At 41.3% G+C, this 27661-nt stretch overlaps 1 protein-coding gene across 4 annotated transcripts in view; it reads left to right on the forward strand.

Moving 5' to 3' along the window:
- NFX1 (nuclear transcription factor, X-box binding 1) overlaps nucleotides 1-27661 on the forward strand; it is a 67958-nt gene that overhangs the window by 1039 nt on the left and 39258 nt on the right. For all 4 annotated transcript variants that reach the window (XM_061425914.1, XM_061425915.1, XM_061425916.1 and 1 more), the window contains exons 2-7: nucleotides 2800-3798; nucleotides 13801-13959; nucleotides 15653-15730; nucleotides 19373-19478; nucleotides 22591-22662; nucleotides 24176-24315. In XM_061425914.1, coding sequence (XP_061281898.1) covers nucleotides 2800-3798; nucleotides 13801-13959; nucleotides 15653-15730; nucleotides 19373-19478; nucleotides 22591-22662; nucleotides 24176-24315 — 1554 coding nt within the window. The remainder of the gene's footprint in view (nucleotides 1-2799; nucleotides 3799-13800; nucleotides 13960-15652; nucleotides 15731-19372; nucleotides 19479-22590; nucleotides 22663-24175; nucleotides 24316-27661) is intronic.

Raw genomic sequence — 27661 nt, forward strand, 5'->3', positions numbered from 1 at the left:
TAAAAACGAACCAAAAATTTCAGGAAGCAGTGGTTTTCCTTATTATCTCCAATACACTCTATACTACATATTTCGTTTGAAAAAATTCTTGTCACAACCCACTACATAATTTGATTTCATGATCCACTCTTTCGGAAAAACAGGGCAGCAATTTGCAGCATGAGGTTCGTGAACAGTCATTAATTTGAGTCTCAGTTCTGCTACCTACCAGCCTGTTGGGGCACCGAGAAACCTATATATGTATTTGTGTACTTGGTGGCAGGTAAAATATATTTGTTACCATGGATCTTGGTCAAAAACGTTGGCTAACACACTGCATACCCTAGTCCATTTTTTGTTTGTTTACCCTAGTCCTGATTTAGGTATTAATTCATCTTGGAGAGTGGGGACCACATTTAGCCTGGTGTTTTGTATTTCTCCCACTCACTCTTTTCCCAGATCCCCTAAATTGGATCCCTTGGTCTTCCTATCCTTAGGCTCATATCTGGCCCATTTCTGCACCATTCAGTGTTTGAAGCAGAAACGAATGAGTGGGGCTAGTTGTGAATCTTATTTTTGGCCTCTGGTGTTGCTCTCCAGGTTACAACCTCTGTCTCATCTATTGAGGCAAAGTCGGGTAATCCAAAGACCTCCCCACTTTGTCTCCTCTGCCTTAGTTCGCTTTGGCCTTAGTTCCTATTCCATGTTCTTATTTCAGCATTATCTCTAGCCCACACCTCCATCCTCACTCCAGTGTAATTCTGTTACCTGCTGTTTTCCTGAAACACCAAGGGGTATCTTTCTACCCATGGATAGACTCTCCAGTGCCAATTTTGTCTCTGGACTTTATAATCTGCAGTTGGATTTTCCCCTTACTCTGCTCCACCCACCTGTAGGTCACCCACCATGGTGTTGTCTTGGATCTCTAGTACCACTTGCACTATAGCCAAGCCTTGGGGATGAGATATCCTATTTAGTAACTTCAGCTGCTCAAAATAGTGAAAAAATAAAGGTGTCTCAGATTTTTGAGTCCAGTTTCCTGTGCCCTTTTCCCCTTCCCCGTATCCGTGAATGATCTGAGGGCTTTGTCCACTACTTCACATTTGGTGGAACACATACTTTATATGAATAGATGCTGCTCTGTCTAGATTCTCAAGTTGAGTCAACCCTTTGCTGGTTAACATGAAACACCCTTTGTATCCTTTAACCTGGCTATTCTGGACTACTTTACTGACCTTTTTTCTGCCCCTCTTACAACCTTGCTTCTTAAAGCAGGAGAAAACTACACAATACCTACTTGGTCTAATTTACCCATTCCCCCTTAAGTTCTCTCTTATGTATCTGGAACACCTTCTCTGCCACCTTCTGAATTTGTCTAATCCTCTTGCCATTTTGTAAGGCTCTCCAACCCCATCCTTAGAATCCTGCCTGTGTGAAAGCTTTCAGGACGAATCCTGGATTGAGTGAGAGGTTACCTTTATGATCTCGCTCAGTTCTTAAGTATATGTTTCTATGGTACCTGCTACTCAACTTCTGTCAATGGAGTGTAATTTAAGAGCATGGTCTCTAGGGTCACATGGCCTGAATCCTGAATCTGCTCTGGAATACCCCTGTGGCCTTGGGGAAGTTACTCTTTACCGAGTCTCAGTTTTCTCATCAGGAATATAAGGATTAAATAAATTAACGTATGCAGAGTGTTTAGAATAGTGCCTGGCATGTGTTAAGTACCTAATAAATGTTAGGGCTTATTATTAAACCTGAAACTCGCAGGTTGTGCACTGCAGCCTTTTGCGGTCAGGTCTGTTTCAGATAGTCTGTAATCTTAACGGCAATAATAAAGCACTATTTTAACCACTTTATACTTGTTACTAACTTTGCTTTAATCTTCATAGCAACTCTTTGATGTAGGGATTCTTACTATTCCATTACTGGGATTAAATAACTTGCATAAAGACACAAGTGATGGACAGGGACTTAAATCCATCTCCCAGGCCCTGCTGATTCAGAGAATATTCTATACACTGCGCATAGTCTAACTTTGCTACTATCTGGTTTTGTGTCCTTAGGCGAATTGTTTTATCTTTGGACTTCAGGGACAAAGTTGACTACAAAGAAGCATGTGGCTGGTGGAGGTGGGGGATGGATGAGTAGGTTGAAGGGGCATAGGCCTAATTTTTGAGACTCTGGGATTCTGACTGTATTAACAGAGGTTATGTATGGAAAACCTAAAATACATTCCAGGGGGGATGAGATGGGATGTATTCTTCCTGCTAAGTACGTCTATGTGAAGTCTTCACTTAAATTCCACAATGACCCTTTGAAATAGTATTATCAGCTTTTGTCATGTATGTGGAAACTCAGGCTAAAAGCAATCAAATGATTTTCCTGAGCTAATACTATAAACTGGAGGGTCAGGCTTTAAACTGATTTGGGCTGACTCCAAAGCCTGTTAACTTAATATTACACAATGCTACCGTAGAGTTTTGAAAGACCACACGGAACCTGCCGATTGATGTCTCATCCCTGAACTGTTCGCTGACCTTATATTTCTCAATAGAAATAAACACATTTATAACTAATGCCTGATAGCCCAGGTGAACGGTTTTACTTGGCAGTTCAGCAGTGGCTGTTGGTAAGGCTGCCAATCAGTCTTCCACAAGCAACTTGAACCCACCACCTTCACAGAAAACAGGCCTTGTGCGGAGACTATTTTATACAAAGTCCTTAGGAAGGTAACTCTTAGGTCTGGCGTACAGTCTTTGGGGCTTCATGAGTGACCAATTAATTTCTTTACTTACGTGTCTATTTCTTATGTCCTAGGTGCTTTTAAGTTCAATACGGATGCTGCTGAGTTCATTCCTCAGGAGAGAAAAAATTCTGGTCTGTACTGTGGGAGTCAAAGGAGACTAGATTCTAATAGAATTGGTAGAAGAAATTACAGTTCACCACCTCCGTGTCACCTTTCCAGGCAAATCTCTTATGATGACATCTCTGCTGTTCATCAGCACAGTTTTTATCCTTCAGGAAGCAAACCTAAGAGTCAGCAGACTTCTTTCCAGACCTCTGTTACTAACAAATCTCTCAAGAACCATGGCCTTCAGAATCAACCTTGGCAGAAATTGAGGAGTGAAAAGCAGCATATCAGAGTCAAGAGAGCACAGGGCCTCATTGACCAGACCTCAGATGCACCTGGCCTAGAAAATGTGGCCAAGTCAGAGAGTGGGACAAACCTCAGAGAGCACAGTCCTTCCGAGAGTGAGAAGGAAATTGTCGGTGCAGATCCAAGGGGAGCAAAACCCAAGAAAGCAACCCAATTTATATACAGCTATGGGAGAGGACCAAAAGTCAAGGGGAAACTCAAAAGTGAGTGGGGTCACAGAATGACTCCCAAACCTGAGGAGGCAGGACCTGAAAACACCAAACCAGCAGGGGTTATCCACCCTGACTCTTCAGATGCTTCCTCTAGAAAAGTGGTAGCGGATGGGGCCAGACGCGGCGAGCAGAGAAGACACCCACAGAAAAGGTCTCCCTGGGAAGTGGAGGGAGCCAGGCCACGACCAGGCAGGAACCCACCAAAACAGGAGGGCCAACGGCATACAAACGCAGGGTCCAGAGACAACATGGCCTCCATTCCAAAGGATGATCTTAATGAGAGGCCAGCAAAATCCACCTGTGACAGTGGGAACTTGGCAGTCGTCAGCAGGTCTTCTAGAAGGGCTGACCCAGAGAAATGTGCTGTAAGGAGGCAGGATCCCCAGGTAGCATCTTTTCCCCGAGGCAAACAGAACCACATGCTAAAGAATGTGGAAACACACACAGGTAAGCCTACCTAAATGGTTGGAAATGTTTTCTTTCTTCCTTTTTTTTTTTTTTAAAATTTTAATTTCTGAATTGGTAATACACTCACACAATTTAGAAATCAGAAAATATAAAAAGGTACCAGTAGAAAGTCTTTCTGTTCTTGTTCATCCTCTGCTTGGGTCCTGCCACCACCTGCTCCTCTTCCCAGGAGATGTCCACTGACTTAGTTTTTATCTATCATAAAAGTGAAAGTGTTAGTTACTCCATTGTGTCCAACTCTTTGTGACCCCATGGATTGTAGCCTGCCAGGCTCCTCTGTCCATGGGATCACCCAGGCAAGAATACTGGAGTGGATTACCATTTCTTTCTCCATTATATATTATAAGCAAATACAAATAAGGAAAGTTTTTCTTAACAAATAAGGAAATTAGTAAGGGTTTTAAAAAGCACAGATACGGGTGATACAGATGTTTGGCTACAAGATTTTTTTGAATTGTCAAAAAACACAAGTAGGGATGGTAACATCTCTACTACTTGAAGTTCCAGCCTGTGCATCATCTCTTGTCTCCTTGGTCGCAACAGTTCCTGACTAATCTTGCCATCTCCAGTTTCTCTCTTTTAGTTCACTTCTTACATTAGCATCAGAAAGTGGTATTTCTGGGACTTCCCTGTTGGTCCAGTGGTTAAGACTTTGAGTTTCCACTGCAGGGGGCATGGGTTTGCTCCCTGGTTAGGGAACTAAGATCCTGGATGCCATGCTACACAGTCCCCCCCAAAAGTGATATTTCTAAAACACTTATGGACCTGTGTCACTCCCTTGCTTGATTCTGTTCACTTTTTCTCATCACCTACAGATTCTGCCTTACACAACAGCCTCATCTGCTGCTGCTTCAGCCCCCACCACATTTTACTCCCTGGACTCTGGTACTGTCATCTTTCCACATGGTCACATACGTGGTCCCTTCTGTTTACACCAGCTACTAACTACTCAGCTCACTGGTGAATTCTTACTCATTGTTGCTCTATTGATTTATGGCTGTCCTGGGTCTTCGCTGCTGCTCAGGCTTTTCTCTAGTTGTGGAGAGCTGGGCTACTGCCTAGTCGCAGTGCTCGGGCTTCTCGTTGCGGTGGCTTCTCTTGTTGCAGAGCACAGGCCCTAAGGTGTGCAGGCTTCACTAATTGCAGCTTCTGAGCTCTAGAGCACAGGCTCAACAGTTGTGGCACCTGGGCTTAGATGCTCCAAGGCATGTGATATCTTCCCAGACCAGGGATTGAACCCACGTCTCCTGCATTGACAGGTGGATTCTTTACCACTGAGCCAACAGGGAAGCCCCATACTCATTTTTCAAAAGCTATAGTTTAGTTACATGTCCAGAAAACCTTTTCTCACCCCCACAGATAGCACTGATCTTTGCTCGCCCTGTGATATGTCTTCCCCATCCACATACATGCTTCTCTTGTAGCACTTAGCTTCACCACTGGAAACCATCATTTGTTCACGTGTCAGTGCCCTCCACCAGTTGACATGTTCCTTGAAGGCAAAGAATGTACCTTTCCTTTCATTTTTATATCTCTCTTGCCTAACACAGGTCTTAGAACACAGTAGTTGCTCAGCTCTGACTGTTAGAGAGTTCTTCTTTGCATTAAACTGAAAACTTCTTTCTGGTAAATGCTTCCTATCCCCTCGTTTAGGTTCTGTCCTCTGGAGCTACACAGCAACTAGTCTCTCTCCTCTCCGCTTCCCTCCCACTTATGGCAAGTCAGCTCTTTGCAGTATTGAAGATACTTCTCATTTGCCTGGAGTATATATTTTTATCCATAGGTTAAAAATGCATAGGTTTTATGCATAGGTTCATTCCTCCAGCTCTTCCTCATGGACCATCCTGGTCTCCCTCCAGTTTAATGTAACATACAGCCTAACACACGAAGCCACCACCTGCCCAGGCCTGTTTTTACACAAGCCTAGTGATGTAGTTCTTGTCTGCTTCATCAGGCACTCCTTGGGACTTTGAGTGTGAACCAAGGCAGTATTATACCAGATTTGTTTTTGAATTCTCAAGGCTGGTTAATAGTTTCCTATTGCTTCATAACGAATTGCCACAAATGTAATGGCCTAAGGTAACACAACTTTACTGTGTCACAGTTTCCATGGGTCAGAAGTCTGGATACGGGTTAGCTGAGTTTCTACTCAGGGTCTTAGAGGACTGCAGTTTGGCTAGGGACAGTGTTACCTGAGGGATGGGGTCTTCTTTGATGCTCACTGGTTGTTGATAGGATTTAGTTCTTTTTTTTTATATATATATTTTTTTATTTATTTGACTGCATCATGTCTCAGTTGCAGCACATGGGATCTAGTTCCCTAAACAGGGATCAAACCCCAGCCCCCTGCACTGGGAGTGTGGTATCTTAGCCCCTGGACCACAAGGGAAGTCCTGGTAGGATTTAGTTCTTCACGGGTGCAGGGTTGAGGTCCCCATTTCTTTTTTTTTTTTGGCAGCACCACGTGGCATGCAGGATCTTAGTTCCCTAACCAGGGATCAAATCTGTGCCCCCTTCAGTGGAAGTACAGAGTCTTAATGCTGGACTGCCAGGGAAGTCCCAAGGTCCCCATTTTCTTGCTGGCTGTTGGCTGGGGGTCACTCTGAGCTCTGAGGGCCGACCTGCAGTTCCTTACCATGTGGTTCTTTTCACATGGTAGTTTATTTCTTCAGGGCCTGCAGGAAGCCATCTGCTCCAGATTCTTTACATGACTTCTGTCTTTGATCACCAGACTCTTTAAAAAGCACTCAGTTGATTAGATCAGTTCCTCCCGTACTCAAGGGGTGATTATCCAGGGCATGCAAACCAGGGCTGGGAGTCTTGGAGGCCATCTCAGTTCTGCCTAATGAATCTCTCGTGGCGTCACATACCGTCATTTTCTTGAGACCTCTTTATTCATTTTTATTGAGTAAATGCTTTGTGCTAAGCACTGTTCTAGGTACTAGGAATACAGCACTAATGGCATTTACATTCCTGGCAGGGAAGACAGGCAGAAAGCACTTAAATATTCAGTCAGTCAGGTGATGATAAGAAATAAAATACAAGGCAGATAAAGAAGACAGAATAACAGGGGTGCCAGTTTACATAGGTCGGTCTCTTTGATGAGGAGGCATTTGAACAGAGACCGGAAGGAAGTGCAGAAGTGCGCCACATGGCTTTCTGGAGAAGAACATTTCAAGCAGAGAGAGAAGCAAGTGTAGATTGGGGTGGGAGGGACAGCGTTGTGAGCAGTGAAGAGGTGGGTAGGAGAGGAGGTCAGAGAAACCGCAGAGGCAGGGTTGTGTGAGGCTCTTAGATTTGGTTCTGAGTCAGAAGATGAGAAGCAGCTAGGAGGCTGGGAGGCTTTTTGGGGAAGAGATGATCTAAAATGATCACCCAGCCTGCTGTATAGGGAGTAGGCTCTAAGGATGCAAACTGGCGAGTTACGAGGCTTTTGCAGCAATTCATGTACTTGATGGAGATGTGAATTAAGGTAATAGTGGTAGAAGAGGTCAGAATTGCTTAGTTTCTGGGTGTGTTTGGAAGATGAAGTAGACAGAATTTATAGATAGATTGGTTGTTGGATTGAGAAAAACGAGAGGAGTCCAGGATGTTGTGTCTGAGCAGCACAGAAGGCGAGATACCACTCACTGCGGTGGTAATGCTTGGGGAGAGAAAGCGGTGTTTTTTTTAAAGTTTTTAGTTTGGAATAATTATAGACCTATAGAAAGATTGCAAAGGTAGTAGAGAGAATTCCCATATATCCTTCACCTAGCTTCCTCTAATGTTAACATCTTTGTCGAAACTAAGAAATTAACACTAGTACCATGGTGTTAACTAAACTTCACACTTGGTGGGTTGTTTTTTTTTCTTTGCAAGGCTTGCAGGAGCTTAGTTCTCCAACCAGGGATTGGACCCAACCCTTAGGCAGTGAAGGCAGAGAGTCTTAACCACTGGACTGCCAGGGATTCCCCCAGACTTTATTTGGATTCACCAGTTTTTCCTTTAATATCCTTTTTCTGCTCCAGGATCCAATCCAGGATACCACATTGCACTTAATCAGGATGTGTCCTTTGCCTCCTCCAATCTATGACAATTTCTTGTTGGAAAAGGTGTTTTTGTATATCTCTTGTTTTGTCTCCTCCTTTTTCAGGAAAGATAAAGAATTTGGTTAAATTTGTTAGAATTAAATTGTCTACTGGACAATAGATCTGTTAGAGAGTCAGATATAAAATTCAGGGAAGAGATATGGACTAGAGACTTAAATTTGGGCATTGTCAGTGTACAGATGGTGTTTAATGGACTAGAGGAGGTCACCTAAGGTGTGAGTGCAGTTAGAAAAAGAGTGAGGATGGAGCCTACTTCATCCTGGCTGTAAAATGAGCATCCAGTAAAGGAAGTTGTAAAAGAGTAAACTGAACTAGGAGGTGAAACGTTCTAAACACCAAATAAACTCAAAGAGGAGGGAGTGATCAGTTGTGCAGAATGCTGTTGATCAGCACAGAAGGAAGACTGCATACTGACCGTTGTATTTGGCAATCTGAAGGGTGTTGGTCTTGCTAAGAGCAGTTTTAGTGGAGTAGTAGAGATGAAAGCTTGATTGGAATGGAAAGAGAGGCTCACCCCAGATATGCCTCCACGGCTCTTTGAGAGCCGCCTTTGTTCACTCTCACTCTGCTGAGAGAGCCCAGCACTGCCTAGTCCTCCCAGCTGTCTGGATCCCTCATTGCGGTAACGAAATCCCCTGTGTCCTTAAATTGTTTCAGCTGTGCCCCCTCTTAAATGACCCGTGGCCTCCTCTCTGGTGACACCTTTCCTTACAACTTTAGAGCCTGCTCTTTTCACTTATCCCACTCGCCTTAGTTTCTGGAAGATAGGAAGAGCACACTCCTTCCCCAGGGTCATTTCTACACTATTTTTGTTCTACCTTTGTATCATTTGAAGCTAATGCTACAGAACCTTTTCTCTCCATCACCTTCCATGTCTCATCTTTGTCATCTATTAGCCTCTAAACCTCCCAACCCTCATTTATTAACGCATCCAGCCTCTATCTTTTCTCTGCCCCAGTGGTTTTGGTTTTCAAGGTATACTCCAGATCAGCAGCCATCAGCAACACCTGGGAACTTGTTAGAAATGCACATTTTTAGACCTCAGACTTAGTAAACAGAAATTGTGGGTGTGGGGCCCAATAATCTCTTCTTTTGAGAAGCCTCCAGGAGATTCTCATGCACTTTCGAGTTTGAGAACTACTGATGTACCATAAATCCTGCTGTTGTTCTGAGTGGCTTCAGTGGTCATGTGGGTTTTCTGATCTTGTCAGCTGAAGTGACCTGCACATCCGTTCCTCCTCCACATCCACCACCAGGGAAGTGACCCTGGGGATGCCCCGTCTCTGCAATCCCAAAGTCCTGTGTGCTGCCTTCTGACCACAGCCTCCTGTGCTTTTGGCTCTCCCAGTCTCTTCCACCCACTACCAGTTCTGCCAGTTTCCTCTCCTCCTTCATTCCCCTCTTCAGGCTGGACCTTACTGTATGCCATTTGAAGTGCTAACCCTTCGGCCAAGACATTTTGAGGAATCCCGACCCTGGCTGGTTGCTGCATCCAGCTTTTCTACCCTGTTTGGATGACAGAACGCTATTCCAGGAAATCGTGTAACAGCATAGACTTGGTGTTCAGTCACCCTCTGAGTGAAGCCTTTATTTCAAACTCTTGATACTGCCCCCACCCGCCTCTCGCTAATCTCTTTTCCTGGCTTATTTTTCTCCGTAGCACTTGTCACTATTTGATGATACTGCTCATTTTCAATATTTATTTGTTTATTGGCTGCCTTCCACCACAAGATGGTAAACTTCACGAGGGGAGAAGACTCTTTTCTGTTTTGTGCACTGTATATCCTTAGTGTCTAGTATTGGGTTGGCCAAAAAGTTCATTTGGGTTTTTCATAAGATGTTACAGAAAAACCCAAACAAACTTTTTGGCCACCCCAATACATCGTTGGTTCTCAGTGAATATTTTTAAATAGTGGTCTCCAGCTTGGGCTTCCCCTGGTGGCTTGGTGGTAAAGAATTCATCTGCAGTGTGGCAGCCACAGGAGATGTGGGTTCCATCCCTGGGTTGGGAAGATCCCCTGTAGGAGGGCACAGCAATCCACTGCAGTACTCTTGCCTCGAGAATCCCATAGACAGAGGAGCCTTGCGGGCTACAGTCCATTTGAGTCTGACTCCAAAGAGTCAGACACCAGTGAAGTGAAGGAGCACGCATGTACGCTCGCTCACTCCATCCAGCTCAGTTGGCTTTCATTGCCCACTTCCCCTTAAGTGACCTTGGGCAGCTGTCCTTTCCGTTTTCATTTAAGACTACTACAAACCCTTCCCACACTTATTCAGACCTTCCTGACATTCACTGATCTCCTGACCTCAGCGGACCTCCTTGCCTCTTTTACTTCGCTGAGGAAGGGGAGGTCATCACTTAAGAAAAGGCATACTTTTCTCAACGTTTTGCAACTTCAGAGACATCTGTGCCTGTTCTTCTTTTTCTTTCATTCTGAGATCTCCTTATTTCCTTTCATCAACCTTTGTACATCTGCTCCTCCAAGTTCTCTGCCTGAAGCTCTTCCCGAGTCTGGGGAGATTCCAAGGGAATCTTCGCGACCCAGCGATCGAACCCACATCTCCTGCATTAGCTCGCAGATTCTTTATCACTGAGCCACCTGGGAAGCCCGCCTCTGTGCTGTACTGACTTAAAAACCTTTACCTGCAGCCCCTAAACTCTGCCACAAGCCTTAGACTGACACAGATAAACGTGATTTCTGACATATGCTTCAGACTCAGCAAGACCATCATAAACACATTGATCATGCTTAACATTGTATCAGCTTTTTAAAAACAGCTTCTTTAAATAAGATGGCTTACTAAAGTTGATAGGTAAGTAATTTTACCTTTCTTTCCACCATCCAGATGTAATCAGCTCTGATCTTTTAATCTGTTTCCTTAAAGAATTTTTCAGTGCTCAGTTGTACATAGTTGAAACCATATAACATAAGTTTTATCCTTTTTTGCTTATTATAATGTAGTATTTCCCACTCATTAAGAAATTTTGGTAAACTTTAACGTATATATGCCGTAAATAGGTATGCATTAATATTTAAACAGTCTCCCTCCTTTTTTCTGATATATTTTAAACTAAATTCCAGATATCAGATTATTTCACCTTCATGTATTTTAGGTTACATCTGTTTTAATAATATGGCCATTTTCTTACTTAATCACAGTGCCATTATTGTGCTTAACAAAGTTAGTGATAATTCCTTGAAATCATATAATACCCAGTCTACAACTGAATTTCCCTGTTTGCCTCAAAAAAATGCCTTTTTACAATTGGATTTTTCAGGTTAGGATTGTTTTAGGTATTTTGTTTTTAATAATTTATTGGTGTATCTGAAAAGTTTGTAGTCACTTCTACAGAGAGGTCTCTGTTCTTCTGATTATTTCACTGGGCTGTCACTCTCTTTACTGACTTGCTGTCAAAGAATAAGTATAAAGTAGACACAGTCATGACTGAGGAATGGTGGAGAAGCCCTAGTGGGAGAGGGTTTAGGAGTGAAGAAGAGCCAGTGGTCAGGATAGGGCTGCACCCAGCCTGGACAAGAGTCTTACACCTGAAATGTGATAGTTCACTGGCACAGAGCTATTCTTGGTTAGTGCCTTGTTTTACATATGTTACACATTTTGATAAAACTGAAATGTTGATGAAAGAATTGTACTGTCTCCCTTTCTAGTGTCTTTCTAGAACCTTTTACTGTCATTTATTACTTTTATTCATACAGCAAGTATTATTGAGTGCCTTCTATGCATAGAGTTAGGAAATAAGGTAAAATAAGTAAAATATATGATATTAGACCTAAGTGATATGAAGGAAGCTGAGAGAGATATGGAATGCTTAGGGGAGCGGGCTCCAGTTATTAAAGTGTGGCCAGAGACTGCCCTGTTGAGAAGATCATAGTTTGAGTAGACACCTGCAGGGGCTGAGGAACTGAGTTGTGCAAATGTCGGGGGAAAGTGTTCTCTAGGCAGAGGGAAGGACAAATTGTAAAAATCTCCCTGCAGGAATCTGCCTGCCAGTTTTGGGCTAGGAAGGAGGCTGATGTTGTCTCAGAGTAGTGGCCTGAGGAAAGAGGAGTCACAGGTGAGGACTGGAAGATGGTGAAGGGCATTGTAAAGATTTTGGCTTCCAGAGGCACGTGATGGAGGAACCTTTGACAAGTTCTGAACAGAAGAGTGTATCTTCTAATTTTTCATTTGATGGGCTCCCTCTGGTGGCTGTGGTGAGAATAGCCTGAAGTGGGCAAGGGCAGAATAGCCTGAAGTGGGAGGCCATTGTGATAATCCAGGTGAATGGATAGTGGCTTAGACCAGAGTGTTAGCAGCAGAGGTTGGATTCTGGATCCGTTTTGAAGGTAGAACCAGCAGGATTTGTGAACATACTGAACATGGAATGAAACAGACATGGGAAAGGCTGGGATATGTAGGATATTCAAAGTCGACAACCGTCACCACGTAACTAAGTGTTTGTGCATCCTAGTGGTCAGATTTCACTGTGACTGGACTTAGAAGCATCACAGTAGTGATTTCTTAACAAGCAATAAATTTAATGAATAAGAGAAACAGTAAAATAAAAAGACAGTCTTCAGGGTGAAAACTGTAATGTTCTCAGGTATGCTGCATACTTCACTTAACCTTTCTGTGTGCTTTAATTCTAACTCAGCGCTGTTCTGGAATGGTCAGTAGGCATTTTCTATAAAATTCACCCTAGGTGTAAGTCTCACTGACCATTCCTCTGCCCCAATCAGCTTCATATATAAATGTCTCAAACTTAAATCTCGCTCTCTTATGGGCTTCCTCTTACCTCCAGAATCTTCCAAATATAGCATGGTAACTGGTAGGAAATATAATTAACTTTGTTATTCAGAAATGTTAACCTATGCAAGGTAGGGTATCCCTACTTTTAAGAAAGAATCTGATTCCTTGGTTTTTATAATAGAATTCAGTTTTATAATGTATCCATCTGTGTCTAGAGCAGATCAATTTCCCTTTCATCAGTTAATCGCAGTATCTCCATTCCGGCTTTCTCCAGAGGAAAAGCGCTATCTCAGAAACTTTACTAAACTTTACTAAAGCCTAAAACTTTGCAAGGAGAGAAGTTATGAAACAGACTGGATGATACTCATTTATTCTTTGAGTCGTTCATTGAGAAATATCCCTGAGCACCTGGCATGGGCCTGGGAGTACTACAGTCATCAGGGCCCTGGTCCTGCCTCCGGAGCTGACAGCGTTGTGTTCTGTGTTTAGAAAGATTTCACTGAAATCGTGTTCGAGGCAAAAGTCTGGAAGTGGGAGGATTCTTATGACATCAGACCCTGGTTTCTCTCATAGATGCTGAGCTTCTGGAACCAGAGACTGTGTCTCCTTCAGTCTAGTAACCCTACTGTGGCGCTTGTGGTAGGCACCAAGCCTGTCTTTGTTGAGTGAACAACGAAAGACTTCCAGGGTATCTACTAGAACTGTCTCATGACCATGGGTTGTTGAAACGTGTCTAGGTTTAGTTTTCTTGCACCCGACCACTGCAGCTTCATGAGCCCCTCCCTAACGTAAATTCATGGATATGGTAAATTCAAAGAGGGCAAGGCATGGTGCCAGGAGTCTGTCCTATGAACTCTCTAGCCGTGTGTTAGGAGGAGATACTGGTGGGATCCTGGGCAGTTTCTGGGGAATGTTTCCTCAGATGTGTGAATCCCTTCCTGAGTCCCAGACCTGCTTCCTGAGTCCTCCGTCTCAGCATACCCCTGTCCCTTCCCAGCCTGACACTCTGAACAACCACCTTGCTCAGAGCCAGACCTCCCTTAAAGTCTGTGTTTGCATTCTTCTCTCAGATGCCTTTCTGATCCTTGGTTGACTAAGGAATGTTTTTCTGTGTTTGAGTTTATCTGTTTTGTTTTTTAAACAGGCTCTCTGATTGAACAGCTCACCACAGAAAAATACGAGTGCATGGTGTGCTGTGAATTGGTTCGTGTCACAGCCCCAGTGTGGAGTTGTCAGAGCTGTTACCATGTGTTTCATTTGAACTGCATAAAGAAATGGGCCAGGTCTCCAGCATCTCAAGCAGGTCAGTCATTTCTGTCTTCTGAGTAGTTTTTCTCATCCATTTGGTATGTTCAGGTTTAATTCTCCTTGAGTATTTTATCTGCAGGGAGAGTATGTTGTCTTGACCACATATTTTGGATGACCATTATTAAGCTATAAATCTTAAACCAGCTAAACATAACACATTAAACAATAACCCTGTGTACGAGACAGCAAAAGAGACACTGATGTATAGATCAGTCTTACGGACTCTGTGGGAGAGGGAGAGGGTGGGGAGATTTGGGAGAATGGCATCGAAACACGTATAATATCATGTATGAAACGAGTCACCAGTCCAGGTTCAATGCATGATACTGGATGCATGGGGCTGGTGCACTGGGACGACCCAGAGGGAGGGTATGGGGAGGGAGGAGGGAGGAGGGTTCAGGATGGGGAACACAGGTATACCTGTGGCAGATTCATTTCGATATTTGGCAAAACTAATACAATATTGTAAAGTTTAAAAATAAAATAAAATTAAAAAAATAATAAAATATACTTAAGGTACAACATAATCAGTGACTTTTACTGAAAATGGTTGTTTTATCCAAATAGCAACTATAGAGAACAGCTTTTTAAAAATTGAGGTACAGTTTATGTACAATGTAACGTAACTTTCAGGTGTACAGCATAGCTATTCAGAATTTTTAAAGGTTATATTCTGTTTATAGTTACTATGAAATATTAGTATATTTCTTGTGTTGTACTGTAGATTCTTGTTTTGTACTATAGATCCTTGTAGCTTATTCATTAGAAACGATTCCTTGTATAGTTTGCTTTAGAAAATTTATAGAAAGAAATATTTAATTTACTTTTAGGATTTTGAATTTGCTATAGCTTTAACAGATCTTCTCCATAGTATTTTGTGGGCTTTTCCTGAAGTTATAGTAATATTTAGGGATAATGCAAATATTATTAATTATATATGCTTTCTGAACTTTGGCTCTCCTAATTTAAAATATTTGGGTTTTCTTGCATGTACTCAAGTGTTTGGGGGCTTCCCTGGTAGCTCAGCTGGTAAAGAATCATCTAAAATGCAGGAGATCCCAGTTTGATTCCTGGGTCAGGAAGATCCCCTGGAGAAGGGATAGGCTACCCACTCTAGTATTCTTGGGCAGGATAATGCGAGTATTATTAATAATATATGCTTTCTGAACTTGGGCACTTCTAATTGAAAACATTTGGGTTTTCCTGCATGTACTCAAGTATTTTATCCTACCTTTTTTTTCAAACCAAGGTTCAGATGATTACTTTGATATTAAAAGTAATAGAACATTCTCCCACAAAATAAAAAGTTAATTTTATGAAATGGTGGAAATGTTAACTAATACTATGGCGATAATCATACTGTAATATTTAAATGTGTCACATCAACGTGCTGTGCACCTTAAACTCACACAATGTTATGTGCTGATTTGATCTCAATTTTAAAAAGTAGGATGAAATGCATACCTACTTTATTCACAGTATCTGAAGTCCTTATAAATATAAGCCTAAATCCAGTATTTAAGCAAAGCATTCAGTATTGTGAACTCGTTTCTTTTAAGTCTGATCCTTAACATGGAAACTACTGCCACTGCTTAGGTATTAATGGCTTCCTATAGATTTAAAATGTTTTAAATTACACGTGCTTTTGTAAGGAAAGTATTTTGATTTCCTCTCATTTTTCTTGACAGATGGCCAGAGTGGTTGGAGGTGCCCCGCATGTCAGAATGTTTCTGCACATGTTCCTAATACCTATACTTGTTTCTGTGGTGAGTTTGTTTTACATACACTGGTGTGTGCTGCTTTCGCTCTGTGCATTGTGCCTTATTTCCCAGCACAGGAGAGGCGGTGTGCTGGGCGTGCTTTAGAAGTTACTAACGAGACTTCAGAGCTACGGTGTCTGAGACATCACATGCATGTGGTGTGTACACAGCTAGAGTCACAGGCCTTTGTATTCTTGGCAGACTGTTCTGGAGATAGGCCTTCTCATCATGTCCACCAGATCACCTTGGTCTTCTCTTTAGAGCAGAGCTAATCAGATGGCAGAAGTGGGCACAGGCTGCTTCTCACCTCTAACTGTAACTCACTTTGAAATTCCAGATTTGGATAACGTGAGTGAAGGGTAGTGTGAAGTGTACTTTATTTAATTCAAGAAATCAGTCATTGGCCTTTATAATAAAGAGAGATTTTCTGTAAACCAGCATTACAAACTGTATCCTTGTGCTCTTCCTCTTTATGGAATACTGCTTCCTGTTTAGAAATAGCTTGGTTCTTCCATGTGTTAGGAAAAACGCTTTTTGTGATCCAGATGCTTGTATCTGTTGCTAACATATTTCCTACATGTCTTTTCTCTCTCTCTGTTTCCTGCCTGTCTTTAATGGCTAGACTTTACCACCTGATGGATAGGGAAGCCTGGTGTGCTGCAGTCCATGGGGTCGCAAAGAGTCATACACAACTGAACGACTGAACTGAACTTACCATCTGGCTGTTGATTTCTCAGATTATATTTCTTAACCATTTTTCTCCCTCCTTAAATTACTTCATTTTTACTCTGTCCTCATTACCTCTCTGAAACTGTATTCAGAAGTCATCGATGACTCCCTTCCTAACCAAATTCAGGGCTGATTTTATAAATTCTTAAATTTTTTGGCCACTCAGCAGCCCTTATTACTTTTGACCATTCGCTTCTTGAAATGACTAGCTCTGTTTCTTTTCTGCTTGCTATCCTTTTTCTAACTAATTTGCTCACATTTCTCCTTTCTTGTTATTTAACTGCCAGCTTCCACCAAGAGTTGGTCACTGACCATCAACAGTTTTTAACTTCTAGACTCAACCTCTTTGTGAACTCAACTATCTTCTTTTCTTTAAATCCTCATCCACTGTTTCATTCAAGATCTTACCCCAACCGTCCTCTTCCAAAGAAAACTTCCCTTTCTTATCTCCACTCCCACTTTGGCCACTCTTATCCAAACTCTGCTGGTCTCATATGTTTCATTGCAAAAGTCTGAGGCTTAGTAGATACTGAATTAGTATTAGTTGAAGGAATGAATATTCTTGAATGTACTACTGAAAAGGCAGCAAGATATCAATTGTAAATTGGACAATAAGACCAATACCAAGGCTTAATTATTTTAAAGGATTTTTAAACATGAAGCACCATAATGAAATTTAAAATCTTGTTAAAGCCTTCACTGACAAACTGTATGTGAGAACCTAAGAAGGTAAAAGAATCTGGGGGTGAAGGTCAAGATGCTTGAGTGAGGTAGAGTGATGTGGCAATGCGAATAATGGCCTTGTTGTACCTGAGGACTTTGCCCTACTCTGCTCTTCAGGGAGACCATAGGTTTAATGTACTTTATTGAGAACTTATTAATGTACCAGGCACCATGAAGAAACAGAGGAATGAGACTATTAATTGACTTCCCAGAGGTTAGAGGCTAAGATTTAAGACACAATTAAGTTGCTGTTCTACTTGAAGTTCAGAGCCTGTGACTTCTGGCTGGATGATAAAAGGGGCCTTCATGAAGGAGGTGAAATTGAAATGGGCTTGGAAACTAGGTTTAAAACCAATAAGGCTTAGAGTCTGTTGTGAGGAGTCATCCAGTTATGGAGCCCAGGGCCTATGAAGGTGGAGGAGTAAGAGATGACTGGAAAGATAGGGGTGACTTCTTCATGCCAGGCCTAGATGTTGGGACTTCATTTGTCAGGCTGTGGGAAGCCACTGAGGACATCAAAGTGATTCTTTATGAAGATCAGTCTGGCAGCAATGAGTAAAGTATTTTGGGACCTAAAGAGTTTGGGGACTTATAGTAACTCAGGTGAAGAATACTGAAAGTCTGGAATGGGTTTTAGACTAGGACAGAAAGGCAAGAGTGTAAAATTTCAAAGGTAAACAGGAATTAACAACAGTGGGAAAGGAAGGAACCCAAACGTGGCTCCAGAGTTTCACGCTTTTGGAAATGGTGATACCAAGAACAGAAATGGCCAGGTCAAGAGAACCAGGTTTGATGGAAACAAGTGAATTCAGTTTAGAAATGTTGAGTTGGAGGAGTAAGACAACCAGTGAAAGATGTTCTACAGGAAGTGAGGAATATTTGAAGAAAGATCAGGATTTAGAGATGATAGTCGCAGTTGAGAGCAATAGATGAGAGACGCTAGTAGGTGAAAGGGTAATGAGGGAAAAGAAGTCGATACTGCAGAACCCTGGCAGGTGAAGGGGAAAGAACCACCTTTTAGAGTCAGGGAAGGAGGTGGGGCCACTGAAAGATGGTAGGAGAAAACCTGGGCACCATGTTGAAGCAAGAGAGCAGAGTCAGGGAGGTTTTTCTGATAGTGTGGAGATGAGGTTCTGGCCAGTAGAGGAAGAGCAGGAGCTGAGGTGGAGGGAGACAAGGTGTGAGGTACACTATGTAGGAAAATTGACAAGATTTGGTGATTAAACAGAATATAGAAGAAAAAGGAGGATGACTCTAGTTTTTGAGTTTGTGAGACTCGACAGTGATGGTATCACTAACAGAAACAGGGAACCCTGAAGAAGCTGGGGCCTAAGAAAAAAGATGCTAACTTAATAGATACGTAGGCAATTTGAAGTGGCTGAAACCTCAAGCACAGATGTTCAGCAGACAGTTAGACATGTGGGACTGAAACTGAGGGTTCAGGGCAATGTAGAAAATAAAGATTTAGGACTCATTGGCCTTTAGGTGTGTGGAACCTCACAGAAATGAACAAGATTTCTGAAAGAGACAGGCAAGAGAGAAAAGCAGAGGCCAAGGATCAGGAATTGGCTTCATTTAGGGTGTAAATTGCCCGAGTGAGAATGAATTCCTCAAGGTTGAGGGGCAGTCCCATGCTCTCAGTTTTACTCTTCCTGCCCATGCACTGAGTTCATGAAGGAGGCTTACTAAAGATTTTTTGAGTGACTTGATTATAAAACTGTAACCCTTTTATGCCTATATTACAACTTTAGAGTAGGCAAGTTCCTACTATGCTGGGGAGCCTCTGTTCTTTCCGTCACTGCTGCCTCCCCGCCAGTGCTGTCTTCGCTTATTTCCTCTATCTGGTTCTTAGATATTCCCCTGTCAATTCAAAGACCCATTTATAGAAGGACTTATTTTAAAGGATTATTTTTAAAATCTTAGATTAAATTAGTGAAAGTGACATTTTTGTAAGTAAAAATGACTAGTTTGTCTTTTCCAGGTAATCCCAACTTTATCATACTCGGTAAAGCTTTTGACAAGTAGCATTACATTCAACTTTTTATTTGAGGATAATGTGTTTATTGAACTAATGAAAACCTCACTTGTGTTTCATACTGTCTGGTTATATTGTATGATTTCACTGAAGTCTACGGGATAACAGTTGAAATTATTTAATTAATAAATTAATAACATCTCTGATCTAATATGTTTTAGGCAAGGTAAAGAATCCTGAATGGAGCAGAAATGAAATTCCACATAGTTGTGGTGAGGTCTGTAGAAGGAAACAGCCTGGCCAGGACTGCCCACATTCCTGTAACCTGTAAGTTGGAACCCTGGACTCCGGGGGATTCCTGGTGAACATGCTTTGCTTGTGGCTCTCAGTGCGCATATTTGGTTAGTGTGTAACAGGCCTGGGAGAAGGACAGCGTGGTATCATTCACTGAGCACTTGCTGTGTGCCAGGTACTCTACAAAAGTTGACTCGCTGAATCCCAACCACAGTCCGGTGATGTATAGGTATTTATCATCTCCATTTTACAGATGAGGAAAGAAATGAACCATAATAAACAGTTGATCAGTTACAAATAAATTTCTACAGACTGACTTCAGACATAGGTTTAATTCCTGTGTTCATCACTTAACAGTTATGTGATGTTGGACAAATTACTTCTCTGAGCCTCAGTGTCTGAACCTGCAAGGTAATAATGATATGATCAAAACTAGTTGCAGAATTCTACGAATATTAAATTAACACACTTAAGAGACTTGGCCCAGAGCCTGGCACATGGTAAATGGTCAAAAAATGGTAATACTTGCTTTTATTACCCAAATCTAAGAGTAATACAGACACCAGAATGTTATAGTTGCTTCTGCTGTTATCTAGTTTCTGTTGCAGGAGCAGGAGTCGGATCCGAGGTCTTGTGATCAGCATGTGGGGGTGGTGCTGGGGACTGTCAGTGGGAGAGCTGTTCAGACTGGGCTAAACAGCATGGTCTGCCATCTGCTGGGCAGTCAGCCCCTCCTCTTCCTTTGACTGCTTTCATAGATCAGAATCCAGAAACTCATCTATTCCTTCCCTCAATTGGCATTTTGAGTAAATTCAGTAATAAGAAATTAACCCTTGCATGAGTTATCTTTCCGAAGCCTTCAATAGAAATGGGCCCCTGTTGTGACTATCAGAGGACACCAGCAGTGATGCAGACCAGATGGTCAGTCACTGAAGGAGCATTTTAAAACACAAGCGCCCAGTCACTGCCTCAGAGCAGTTAAATCAGAATTTCCTGCGGTTGGGTCTAAGCTTTGTAGTGTTTTTTTTTGTTTGTTTTTTAAAATTTTTATTTATTTTTAATTGAAGGATCGTTGCTTTACAGTATTGTGTTGGTTTCTGCCATGCATCACCATGACTCAGTCATAGGTGTACATATGTCCCCTCCCCCTTGAACCTCCCTTCCTCCTCCCAACCCATCTGACCCCTCTAGATTGTCGCAGAGCACTGGTGTGAGCTCCCTGGGTCATACAGCAAATTCCCGCTGGCTGTCTGTTTCACTTGTGGTAGCGTATATATTTCCATGTTACCCTCTCCATTTGTTCCACCCTCCCCTTCCTGCTCTGTCCACAAGTCTGGTCTCTGCATCTCCATTGCTGCCCTCGAAATAGATTCGTCAGTACCATCTTTCTAGATTCCATATATGCATTAATATACAGTATTTGTTTATCTCTCTCTAACTTACTTCACTCTGTGTAATAGGCTCTAGGGTCATCCATCTCACTGGAACTAACTCAAATGCATTCTAAGCATTGTAATTGTAAAAGCTTTCCAAGTGATTCTGATACATAGCAGTGTTGTGAATCATTACTCATTAAGTCCAGGTCTCAGGGATGTTTGAAATAACCTGGAATCATCCACACCTGACCAACAGTTTGTCTCTCAGTCTAAAGTTATTTAACTGTCCAGCCATGAAAATAATTTCTTCTGAAAGTGTTGAGGCGTGTCATATGGAATGTAGCTATTGAATAATGATACTCATCCTTAAAGAAGCACGCTTAATCTTAGTCTTCTGTGGGTCAGTCTGTCACATGGGTCACCTTAGGAGATTGGACACATGTTTCTAGATTGTTTTCAGTGTTTAAAACTGATTTAGTAATTATTATTACTGATTTAGGAGTTACATAAAAAAATCCACGCAGGCACACCTGATGTTTATAGCAAATTCTGATACCTATTTGATGAATTCAACTCATCTCTGATTGGCTTGTAACTCCCAAAGGATTGTGATTTGCCATCACGCAGATGCTACCTCCCCCCGCCTCCCCCACCAAGTTCCCAAAATGTTTTAAATAGTGATATTTCTGTGTAATTACCAGGGGTGTCTGCTTTGAAGAGGGTAGTATTTGTTTAAATATATCCATTTTGTTATTTTTTTCCTTTGGTCTCTTTTTATCATAGCTCCTATAAAAAAAGTTCTGTTCAGAGGCCTGATTCTGACCTACAGCGTATCATTGAGCCCAGTCCTTTGCATGAGTTCCTCTTCCCTTTGTTACTCACCAGCATGCCTCCCCTCACCCCCGCCTTCTTTTCACTGTTGGAGTTGTTAGCCCATCACCTGTTAGCACTTCATTAGCAGGTGAGAACATGTCTGTACTTCTCATGGACCTAGCAGATTTGAGGTCTGTTACACTGAACAGGGAAGCCTGGCATGCTGCAGTCCGTGGGGCCACAAAGAGTTGGACACGACTGAGTGACTGAACTGAACTGAACATTGATTGAGTTCTGATCTGCTGCTGCTGCTGCTGCTGCTGCTAAGTTGCTTCAGTCGTGTCCGACTCTGTGTGACCCCATAGACGGCAACCCACCAGGCTCCCCCATCCCTGGGATTCTCCAGGTAAGAGTACTGGAGTGGGTTGCCATTTCCTTCTCCAGTGCATGAAAGTGAAAAGTGAAAGTGAAGTCGCTCAGTCGTGCCAGACTCTTAGCAACCCCATGGACTGCAGCCTACCAGGCTTCTCCATCCATGGGATTTTCCAGGCAAGAGTACTGGAGTGGGTTGCTATTGCCTTCTCCTCTGATCTGCTAAAGGACTCTATTGACCATCCTGAGTGGCAACCTCTTTATCCCTACGCACTGCACTAAGTGGGCCAAGACCATATTTAGAAATGCTTTCTTTGACTGGTCAGACCCAAATAAGACCAGTATTTTGACTTGGGCTTTTCTTTTCTGGTTAAATATTCTAAAATGGTACTGCTATCAATCCTTTCTATATAAAAACATTGTTGGTATCTTTGTTTAAACAGTTAATCAACTTTAGATAAATACTAAAACATGTCATAGTAAGTTTATTTGCTGCCATATTCACAGTCGGGGTCAGTTGGGACAGCTTTGTTCAGGTTTGGATACATAAATATGTTTTATTCATCAAAACTTTTCTTTTTTAGTCTGTGCCATCCAGGACCTTGCCCACCCTGCCCTGCCTTTATGACTAAAACATGTGAATGTGGACGGACCAGGTAAAGTTAGACTTGTACTCCAAAAGAAGGCTTCAGTTTCCACATTGATGGTTTATGTATGAATTTCTAAAATGAAAGATTAGTAGGTAGGTGCAAATAGTATTTATTTACTGTCATTAATACATGGTAGGTATAAATAGTACTTTTCTGTAAATAGTAAATCCTGTGCTGCCTTAATCCTGTTTTGCAATCTTTTAAGTGATTAAAACGTTATAAAAAGTGAGATTATTGTGTTAGGTGAAATACTATGGGACTTTTTTCTTAACATCTCCAGTGGATGAAAGAACCAGGAGTTGAACCCCAGCCTGCTAAGGTTCAGGAGGCAAGGATCATTTATCTGTGCCTAGCGTAGTATCTGGTGTCTAGGAGGTTTTCAGTGAATATTGTTGAAAGAAAGAATAAGTGGCCCCCAGAGCCCGCCCTCTTTTCATTACAGTGCAAGTTATGCTTTATCAGTGCAGGGACCATTGGTAGCTGCACAGCTGTGGAGTGCTTCTGAGGTCCAGTGAAGACCATACAGTGATTCCTGAACCACAAGACAAGATGGAATAGTGCAGATTTTTCAATGATAAACATTTTTTAAGTGTTTACTGAACTTACAAGAGTAGCAGTGTAGCCTGAGAATCACATGCAAGGCCTTCTGGTCAGAAAGCCCAGGTCACATTTGGGCTCTGCCACTAACTAGTTGTTGACTTGGGCAAGTTGCTTTCTCCTGCTGAGCCTCATTTTTCTTATCTTCTTATGGTAGAAATAATAATGTCTTCCTCAAGGGGTTGATATTAGCTGTGATGCTTAGCACTGGAAACTGATCATCTATGTATGTAACAGTGATTTTTTAAAACAAAATACACAGCTGAAGTGAGAGTAGTGGAATAGAGCAGAATTTTTTGTGGGAGAGTAGACTGCAAGCTCTAAACCATTACCCTGGAAAGAAACCTGAAGACAATTATGTAAGAGCAGTGGCCTCATATCCTTCTCTGGCTAATAGGTCAGCGAAATCAGGATGTTTATTAGAACAAAGCCAGAATTATTTCCCTTCCTGAATCAAAGTCACATACAGTATGTTCTTAAGTACAATATTATAGCTACCGAAAATGCCAGAGTGCAGGGTCCCAGGAGAATGCCATTGTGCTTTCATTGCAGGAATATTCATTAGAACTACATCTTCCAACTTCTCCACCCAGATCTGTAAGATACTGTGGGAGCTCCAGGCTCTTTACCCTCCTGCATGCTGCTTCAGCTCAGGGGAGAAATCACAGTGTAACAAATACTTAGGCCCTCAGTTCCTTTCTGGCCAGAAAATGGGGGACAGAGAAGCAAAGGAGGAAAAAGAAGAGTGGAGAAAGGAAGAGTAATTGAGGGAGTGATTGGAGGAGGGAAACAGAGAAGAAGTAGGAGAAATGGGGCCTAGAGAGGTTTAGTAGGTTTTGGGGAAGGGTTAGTTTAGCTGTCAAACAGGACCTCAATGTCCAACATTAGGCTAATGCCGTCTTTATGTTTTCTCTTTTTATAGGCACACAGTTCGCTGCGGTCAGGCTGTCTCAGTTCACTGTTCGAACCCTTGTGACAATATTTTGAATTGTGGTCAGCACCACTGTGCTGAGCTGTGCCATGGGGGTCCATGCCAACCTTGTCGGGTCATACTGAACCAGGGTAAGTGGTGAGCACACCAGCCAGCCCTACTTAGGGACTTTTTTGGAACCTTATTTACAGTTACATTGATGACATGGATTTTTCTCAAGCCTGTATTCACAAAGACTCTATTAGGTCTGTTATCTTGGGTAGAAGAGCTGGAGATATATGAATGATTGGATGGTTTTCATTATTTTGGTCACATAATACCAATATAGGTCATTGTCCTATAGAATTTGGACAGTAGGGGTTTTTTTAATGCTGTTTAAAAGTAACTGCTTGGGAAATCTTTTTGCAGTGACTACTTGAAAAGGGCGCAGAAAAGGCCAAAGCAATCTTGAAAGAGAACAAATTTGAAAGACCTGATTTTAAGGCTTATAAAGTAATAGTAATCATGACATGTGGTTATCGGTATAAAGGTAGACTAGTAGATTCTAACAACAGAGTCCAGAAATGGACCTTGGTATATTGCAGTCAGTTTATTTCAGCCAAGATATTAAGTTAATTCAGTGGGGAAAGGAGTCTTTTTACAAATAGTCCTAGAACAACTGGATATTTATATGGGAAAAAAGTGACCCTCAACCCCTGTCTCACTCTTTACACAAACATTAGTTCTATATGGATCTTGGACTTAAATGTAAAACCCAGGAACAGTTTCCAGAAGAAACTATAAAAGAATATTTTCATGACTTTGGGATCAGGCAAAGATTTCATAGAGCAACAAAAAATGTTAAATTGAACTTTATCACATTAAGAAATTTCTGTTCAACAAAAGACAACATTAAGAAAATGAATAGATAAATCACAGATTGTATGCAGAATATTTAAAATACTCCTTCTAAAGAAAAACAGAAAGATAGTCTCCTAGAAATCAACTTGAAGAGGTACTTCACAAAAGAAAATCATTATTAATGGTCAATAAACACATAGAAGATGCTTGACACCTTTAAACACTAGAAAACTGTAAATTAAAGGCACAGTAAGAATAGAATAGTGTAACAGTCTAAGGACTCTTGCTGGTGGCCTGGTGGTTAGGATTCTGCGCTTTCACTGCCGTGGCCCAGGTTTAGTCCCTGGTCAGGGAACCTAGGTCTCACAAGCTGTGTGGTGCAGCCAAAAGGAAAAAGAAGATAGTGTAGTAGTTCCTTCTAAGGTTAAACATAGAGTTGCCAAGTGACTGTGGTTCTACTCTTCGGCATATACCCAACAGAAGCTTCTAAATGGATGTTCATAGCAGCGTTATTCGTAATAGTCAAAATGTGGCAATAACGCAAATACCTATCAACTGATAAAGGGAATAACGTGATATATCCATAAAAAGGTGTATTATTCAGCCGTGAAAAGGAATGCAATATTGATACATGCTATGAAGTGGATGAACCTCCAAAATATTATACTAAGTGAAAGAAGTGAGTCTCAAAAGACCACTTACTGTATGCTTTCTCTGTTTTTATGGCTGTCTTTAATCTGCAGAGATCCTGGGCTGCAATGCATTGGTCCTATAGTTTTAGTTTATTAAATTTTACTTTGATGTGATACTGTTGATCTATGTTGGCACTTAAAATAAGAAATAGCCCTATGAAATGTTTTGTGGTGTGTACTGTAAGGATGTTACATAGGGAATTGTGCTGTATATTATTTAGTGTTTTGTTAATGGGTCCTCTGACAAGAAGGTCCTGTTTGTTCTTAGTTCCAAGAATAGTTGTTTTTCCTCAAAGATAATATCTTAGGAAGCTGATATAACTGACCTGATATAATGTCCATCTTTATAGTGTGTACTTTTTAGCTATGATTCATTCTGTATCCTTACCATTATTTTCCTTTTTATTTTCACATCTTTTATGTTCTCTTCATTTGTCTCATATATCCTTATATGCTGCATTAAACCTATTTTGAGATAAGGCAGGAGTAAATCTCTACTGGCAGTTTGGTCTTAGCAGTATAGATTGTCTTTGATCTGGACCATTTTTAGCTCTTGATTTATATTGGACTAAATGACACTTTTTTGTCAGATTTGTATGGATCCCAGTCTCTTCCTTTCTATTTTTGTGTATGTAGCTGATTTTTTCAAACCCAATTAAAGACTTTTTGTTTGTCCATATTATATATCTAGCAAAGTATTTAGGCCATCAGTATCAACTGAGTATCAATTAGGCTGTATCAACTTATATTCCCACCAACAGTGTAGATGGGTTCCATTTTCTCCACACCCTCTCCAGCATTTGTTTGTAGACTTTTTGTCTCAAGGTGTTTTTTAGTTTCTGTTTTGTTGAGGTTTGTTTTGTTCCCTAGTATTGTCATCAGTCCTAGAGAATGTTCGTGTGTACTTGAAAAGAATTGTCAATTTTCTGACCCTTGATTCTTTGGTTCATAGCTATCTTATACCTCTGGAAAAAAAGAAGTCTGTTCTATTTGAGCAGACAGTAAAAAAAAAAAAAAGCCTGCTTGCACAGTCTGCCTGTTGCTAGGATTTTGTTTACCAATTTGTTGATTCTGCCAATCTTGATTGCATATCCTGCACCTATAATTCATCTAATAAGTAAATCTTTATTTAATGAGTTTTAGAATAGGGAATGAAACTGCCCATGTATTTACTGGGAGAGTAAATGTATATTTTAAAAAAATCAAGCATCTTGGTTAATATCTTAATTGACAAAAAGTTTTCATTATAAACTAAAAATGTAAAGTGGCCCTTATCAGAAAAATTAGCTAAATTGATGAAATTTAGTCCTTACCAGACTTTGTTACATATTAGTCAGAAACCAACTCTTTTCTTGTTTGCTTTGAAAATAGCTCCTTAAGTGCAGCACATAAAGCAACCCATTATTTCTTCAACCCACAGAAAAATCTATAGATATTAGACTGAATTCTCTGTATAGTCAATAAAAGTCTCAAGTTCTTTGAAACACTTTTTACTCAGTGTCAGGACTCAGACATGATTACTTCAAATTTAACAATAGTAGAATACAAATTAATAAGGATTTTATATTGTATCTATCTTAAATTTTCTTTTAGCAGCAGACACTTTTCCTAAGCACTTTATGTGAACCCCAAGATACGAAGTATTACATCTATGCTGCTTGGTTGAAATGAGGGTGGAATCCAATCATCAGTGCCTCCATAATTACCCCGTTTAGCTTCCGTCTTCTGTGGCATCTCCATAGGACCCCAGGGAGCCTCATGATCCATGGTTTCCAACCATGGCCTTATGGACCAGAGACTAGTCTGTTTCACTTTAATGCTCATGTTGAGGTGTGCTGCAGGGGTACCATGAGATGTGTTAAAATTAACAAAACCTTCTAAATTTTTTTCCTATGGTAGAGCTCTTAGGTGGGGCTTAGAGCTGCTGTATACGCCACATTTATTT

Source organism: Bos javanicus, chromosome 8 (assembly GCF_032452875.1).
Source record: "Bos javanicus breed banteng chromosome 8, ARS-OSU_banteng_1.0, whole genome shotgun sequence".
Lineage (NCBI taxonomy): Eukaryota > Metazoa > Chordata > Mammalia > Artiodactyla > Bovidae > Bos > Bos javanicus.